Source organism: Hypomesus transpacificus, chromosome 25, assembly GCF_021917145.1.
Source record: "Hypomesus transpacificus isolate Combined female chromosome 25, fHypTra1, whole genome shotgun sequence".
Taxonomy (NCBI): domain Eukaryota; kingdom Metazoa; phylum Chordata; class Actinopteri; order Osmeriformes; family Osmeridae; genus Hypomesus; species Hypomesus transpacificus.
Window position 1 is genome coordinate 5,474,717 of NC_061084.1, and position 6,907 is coordinate 5,481,623.

General features: G+C 43.8%; 1 protein-coding gene across 1 annotated transcript; it reads right to left on the reverse strand.

Annotated features, from left to right (window-relative positions):
• Window positions 1–574: 574 nt before the first annotated feature.
• On the reverse strand, window positions 575–6,907 carry LOC124487095 (carboxypeptidase Z-like). The gene is made up of 9 exons (XM_047049132.1): window positions 6,626–6,907; window positions 5,093–5,305; window positions 4,624–4,853; window positions 4,098–4,259; window positions 3,251–3,409; window positions 2,954–3,089; window positions 2,479–2,618; window positions 1,886–1,985; window positions 575–1,513 (listed from the first exon to the last, which is right to left on the reverse strand). Exons 1-9 carry the CDS (start codon window positions 6,897–6,899, stop codon window positions 1,161–1,163), a joined length of 1,767 nt encoding a protein of 588 aa, XP_046905088.1. The 5' UTR covers window positions 6,900–6,907; the 3' UTR covers window positions 575–1,160.

A 6,907-nucleotide genomic window follows, 5' to 3' on the forward strand; every position in this document is an offset into this window, starting at 1 on the left:
AAACATTCTTCCTTAATCCTGTATGTTCATAGGCGTGGGAGGTAAAACAGACAGACTGAAATCGAATACAAATTTTGATTCCTGAAACTTAAACAACTTCTTATTGGACAAAAAGATGAGATAAATGAGTGTCTGCTAACCTTATGAGAAATTAATAGTTCAGAAACTGCTGGAGAGCAAGTAGATTGAGAATCTACAATAATCAACATAGCCTCTTAAAAACAAGTCAGGAAGTATTTTTGAAGCTATCTTGGAGAGACTGACAGTGTTAACAGTAGTGACACATTATATGACCCATGAATCTAGACTGTTTGAGAATTCCTACACAAAACCCTGGCACTTCTTGAACAGATACAGCACATGGCTGTATGGTATAGAAATGGAGAATGTATAGACTGAATGGCAACCCATGGAAACTTAAAGTCCTGCATAAGAGAGTAGGAAGAGGCTGCCTCATTGTGGCAATCTTTTGTCATTGCATCTTTAAAAGGTGTTAAAAGATGTTTAATATTTATTGAAAGTAAATGTAAGAGTAACTTACCATTTAATGGAAAACTGGAAGAACTGGTCTTAATCCTAATAATATAATACTCAAGTTCTTTATTCATCTTTGGTTATAAAACAATTATTATTTACGCCAAGTATGGGTTTATAATGGGCACAGTTTCATGAAATTGATCACCAAATTGAAATTGATCAACTGTGGATACAAAGCTTGTGAAGGTCTTAATTTCAGAGTTATTAATTACTCATAACATCATTTGAACCTTCACTTTCTGGTAAAATGCTCTGCCTCCATTTTTATCTTCAAATACAGGTATCTGAATTCAATGGTGATTTCAATGGAATTCTTTGGACTTCGCAGCATTTGCACATAAGTGCCGTCCCTAAAATGATGTTATGAGTCAGCATCATCACCTGAAATGGTATGTTTCAGAAGTTAGTATTAGAGCAATCATGAACATGATTCGAGACATGTATTCCTGGCATAACTGACTTCATAATCTTATGTAATACCGCCAACGCAAATGTGTTACTACTGTTGCTGTTATGTTATGACAGGCTTACTGGGTTCTTTCATTTTCAGGAAAGCGTGACAACCATATACACCCTTTAATTCATATAAAATGTCACGGCCCTTGGATCCTCTAGAGGGGGCTCTAGTAGTTTCTGAGCAGCCAGGTCGGCGTGGTGCCTCCGGTGCTGGTGAAGTAGCTCCACCACCAGGGCTTCTGCTGCCTCTCCTCTACATTCTGACCCGCGTCAGTCAGGGCGTAGCGTTCAAATTTCTTATAGGGGTCGAATCGCTCGTAGGTCCCCATGGAGGGGAGGGTGTAGTGCTGGTCCTGGTCTGGCTCCTGGACAGCTCTCTGGAGCACAAAGTCCACCCGGCCCGGCTGCCTCATTCGGGCAGGGAGATGAACCTTCTTCAAGACTTTGGCGTAGCCTGGAGCGGAGGCGCTCACAACATGGATGCCCGGGCTGAGCAGGCGCCAGTAGTCTCCGTTTTCAGCTGGAGAGAAATATCATTCTTTTGACTCACATGTCAGTACAGTACCTGTCATCCAAAATGTGAAATGACTGTGAGATAAATACACATTTTCTCTGGTTGCTCTGTGTAGTAATGTTACAAAAGCACTAAGGAATTAGGAACTAGAAACCAAAAAGGAAAATAAGCATCCAGAGCCATTAGTATGATGTTGAGGGAACACCGCCCAGAGACAAGAAATGGGCTCTCACCGTGTAACGTTCTTCAGAATATGCAACTGAACTCAATTCCACATCTGCTTCCCATTTTAAAACGTACAATCACAAAATAACACGTTTGAACAGAGTCATTTCTTGGCTGGAACAGACACAGCTGGTTGGGTGGCTTATGTTTTACCTGTGGTGATGTCATGTCTTATTCCCCTGACAGATATCCTGGCTTCTTTGATTCCGTTCCCGTCTTCATCCTGTACGATGCCCTTTATTCCTCTGTGGACCTGAGCAGGAGGACACAGTATGTAAGTCAGTTAGAAGTGGGACTTGCTGTTGTATTTACACGTTTGGTTATGTTGAGTGTCCATTATTTACTATGTAGCTTCAATAAATACCAGAAGCAGGAAATCCTACCCTCATTGACAGCATTTTGTAATTGGGTAATAACCTATAATGCTGACTTTGTAATTGTATTGTGACTGCTGTTACTCATAGTATAGCCATAAACAGAATTTAGTTTTTTCGTTTGTATTTGGTCTTTTGCTTTCAGTCCATGTTATGGAGACTCATTGTGGTATGATGCATAGGATTTCAGTACTTTATAATCAGGTTGCTGTCATTTAACCCATCAACAGCCTGAACCAACAGTGTGAAATGGGCTGGCTGGTCTTTGTGCAGCGATAATGTACAAGCGGCTTCACAAGGACAGTCTAGACTACTGGTGACTGGAACGTAAGAAGAACATCTTCAATCCAGAACGACAGGAGCTGTTCATACCGAATCCATGTATGTGAGCAGAGCTTCCTTGTTCTCCTGCCAGGCGGTGTAGAGCTCCTCCTCCGGGGGGAACGTGTCACAGCCCAGCTCCACGGTAATCTCAAAACAGTTGGTGTGCAGGTAGTTGAAGTCCTGCATACCTGACCAGATCAAATGATAACATGTGGACATCTGTTATCTCTGTGGAAAAGTCCTCCATGACCCTTAACAAGCTGCGTTTATTTTACTATCTCTTTGTATATCGGGGCTTGTGCTTGCCAATAAGATAATGTGTGGAGACAGATGACACCACTAGAAGGCAATGTTGGCCCACTTGGAATAACACTGGGTACTCAACAATTTACTGTCCTTGGAAAGATGTCCCTTCAGATCAGTAACTAATCTGGGGCCAACAAGCAATCAACACAATAACAATGAACACACTTCTTGCCAGATACAGCGCACACTAATCTCTTCATGAACTCTCTTGACTTACCGCCCGCAGAGCTGTGCCACTGTGCACCATTGATAATTCCCTCCGAAGATCGAAGAGAGCCCCCGCACCTGTCTGTGTCAATTCCACTCATCGTGGCGTGCGCATCTGCATAGGTTCGTGCCAACAGCTTGAATACCTACAGATGAAAATACAAATACACAGTGCGATGATATGCAAAGGCACAATTAACGAGCCATTAACCGTGCACTGATGTAAATCACCGACATGGTCTGCCAGGCATTCTACTGTTCTACAGCCTGGTCTGGTGAACGGTAGGCGACTCAGAGCCCTGTTTACCTTTTCATCCGGCGTAGGGGAGAACATGTCGCGCTCCAGGGGGTGCTTGGAGAAGTCAAAGGGGTAGGCGATCACCAGATCCCCCCCATGGAAGTTAGCCGAAAGCACAAACGGGATGGAGCGTATCCACTTCATCATGGCGTAGGTCTCTGGTGCTACCTGCATCATGTCATAAAAACAGGCCTGTGATGCATTGTTGAGCCTTTCCATTGGATCAAACGGGAACTATTTAAAATGTTAATTTGACAAAGATACATTTGGCTGGTTGGGAGATTTTGCTTACCAATGCATAAATGCACACAAGCAATTCTCAGTCTATAGACTTTTTGCTGATATTTCAGTAGGAGACAAAGGCAAAAACATGGTTTTCAGGCCAGATAAAAGAGAGTTCACAACTCATTTCTGACAGGCTAGTTATGTAAAAGATGAACGCGCCCAATCACATGGGTGATTGATTAGCAAGCAAACATACCTTCAGTCTTTCTTGTAAACCAGCCTAAAATATAGTTTGAAGATGCAGCAATTTTTGGGGGGAGATATGTGTGTCACGGTCTGCTCCCAGCTCAAGCACATCACGGCTAGCACCGCTAGCCTTGTTCAAGACTACAGAGTAGACTAGACCTAGTAGAGGCATATACTCACTCAGTGAAGGAAATAAATCCTGCCCAACCAAGAGTTCTCAGTGCCCTCACAATCAATTCAGTCTAGAACCAGGGCTGCTGGAACATGGTGGTTGGTGTTTTAGGCTCAACCAAAACTTGTCTTTTGATAAGTATAGCAAGGTAACACAAAATAGCAGGCACATTTCAAAGTGATGTGGGTAGACAAACAAGGATTCATACTGTACCTTACCAAACCAGTAAGAGTCTGGGATTGGGATGTGATCGGTGCGGTAGCCCTTTTGTCTACGTCTTTTGTAGGCAATGGAGGTCAGGTCGGGGAAGTTCCTGTTCAAGTCGATGTTCTGGGCATTAGTGCGACCGCTAGTCCGACCCACATATCTGCCACCCTTAAGGTTTAACAAGGAAATGGACGGGCTTCAATAGTTTGAGTTGTTTACATGTCCTCAGTACTGGATGGAGTCATTGAAGTCTGCACAACCTGTCTATGAAACACACATTTGCTTGTATACAGCATCCATGGCGCCATAAACATGGCAAACTAGATGTCTTCCTTACCTTGGCTAAATGAGACTTTCATGAGTTTCCCTGCCCTGGAAATCTATGATACCCTTCTGTCGGTTTCCAACTGCAGTTGTTATAAACATGATTAAGCTTGTCAAACAGCAAAGTATTAGAATTAGGTGTACTAAATCAGTGTTGGAACGAGAACCCCAAAACAACAAAACCAAGTTTCATAACAGGTGAACTCACAGTTTCGTGTTCAGGGTCAATGCTGTCCTGTACGCCAGGGAACGCCAGTTCGTAGCCGTCAGGGTTCATGGAGGGTAAGATGTGGATGCGCGTGGTGTTGATGAGGGTCTGGACACGCTGGTTCCCCCGCTGGTACTCGGAACACAGGTACTGGACCAGGTAAAGCAGCAGCTGACGACCCAACACCTCGTTCCCGTGCATGTTGCCGATGTACTTCACCTCTGGCTCCACTAGAAGGGGTCATGGTGGAGACAGTTAAATATTTTTTAGGCGCGGTTAAATTGTAGACCATGTTATTATGGTCGTTGTTATGTGGCAAATCGGAAATAAAATACTTCAGCAAATTGCACTAGGACGACATGTACTGTACTCCTTCAAATGGAACAACAGCTCAATTCAAATACTCAAACAGGAGGGCTTGCAGTGCCGTCAGAAAAGAAATCAATCAGTGAAGAGAATAGGAGCTTACACAGTTCGTGACGGCCAGGGTTGTTGGAGAACTCAATTACCAGCAGGTCCTTGCCCTCCACACTGCGGCCTATGCTGTAGGTGGTGGCGATGTCGGAGCAGCGTGCGGCAGTTTTGGTCAGGATGCTGGTCATCTGAGCGTTGGACTGGTATGTAAACTGGATGAGGGTGGACGGCTCCACAGGGAAGCTGGGTAAAGCTTCTTCCTGCTGGTCTGAAGCAGGCAGACAGTGGGGGTGGAGGTCAACATTGCCATGTAACACTTTCATCCCTGACAAACTGACCCAACATATATTAAAAACCAAAGAACAGTGTAGTGTTTCTTTCTACTGGGGTTGGTCTAGTACCATTGGCATGACGCCAGTTTGGAAGGAATATCATAACAGCGGTGTTGCCAAGCATCTGGTTATGTGAAGACTATGATTGGCTTGGAAATATACAGGTTTCATCCTGCACTCAAAGCAGGTTTACAAAAAATCTCAAACACATTGTTTTTTTATCATAGTGTGCACATTTCAAATTCTCCCCCCTTTGCTATTACTGAGCAGTGTAATAAAAACAAACAAGCTTTCCTATTGGTTACTAATGATTGCTTGGTGCAGCTGTTGAAACATAGCAAACAGAGAGTTCACAGAAAGCCTCACACACACAGCCAAATCACAGCTATGTGAAACAACAGTGGCAGAGGTTGACGGCACTGTCCAAGCTGTCAGTGATTGGTTAACGTGGTGTACAGGTTGTCAGTGATTGGTTGAGGTGGTGGGCGGTTCTGTACCTGGTTTGTGGAGGCAGGTGTACTGCACGGGTAACAACAAATTCCCCTTGTCTTAGAGTAATGTTTCATATTTAGCATTATGACTTGGTATTGGTGTTGGCTGTTTTGCATATCCTATGTAAGATATTATTGTAAGTTGTGTATTTGATGATCTGCCTATACTATGTTTGTAATGTAATTGATTAAACGTCTACTCTATCTGATGGCACTAAAGTGGTGGGAAGGCATTGTATTTATGTTCACTGTTTTGGAAGGTTTAATATAGGTTTAAAGTAGCTGTTTTGAAGATAGTCAAACATCGGCCTAATAATTACAGCAATCTTCTTTAGAAACGTCTCAGTACCGAAGGAAGTAATGCAAAATAATTCATGACGCTACCACAAAACCAGAGAAAATTTTGGATTTGCATGTAGAAGAAGGTTTTTAAACTGACCTATGAATGATTTAAGTGTGTTTTTAGGTTCCACAAAAGCTCTGATTGCAGCCGTGCGGGGATGGTAAATCTGCAGGAAACAGCACTCTTACTTGAACCTCAAAACTCTCTGACTCATTGAGGGAGTTTTACTTTCTTTGAAACACAAAAAAACATTTGCTCCTCTATCAGTGTTTTAGAATTGAAACAGACTACAAAAAAAGGAAATTGCTTTGAACAAAACCATCAGCATCCTGGCCGTGAACACAATCTTGATGTGACGTCACAGACCAGGTTGCGATGTAAACCTTAAGTGTAGTAAACACAGTCCCAACTCGGCTCCCTACCTCTCAGTCCATCCAGGGGGTCATAACAGCCCTCCTCTTGGCTGACAAAGAAGCGGTCACAGTCCAGGAAGTAGGGCCATGCCATGTCGATGCCCTCGAAAGCATGACCGCAGCTCATAAACACCGCCTCGCAGGTACTGCGGCAGGGCTTGAGCACCTTGTCTCTCTGGCAGCGCGGAGCTAGCACGGAGCAGCCCAGCATACGGATGTCTGGACTGCACTCTCCGCTGAGGAGGGAGTGGATCACACTGAGGAGGAGGTACTCAGTGCTCATCTCTGCCT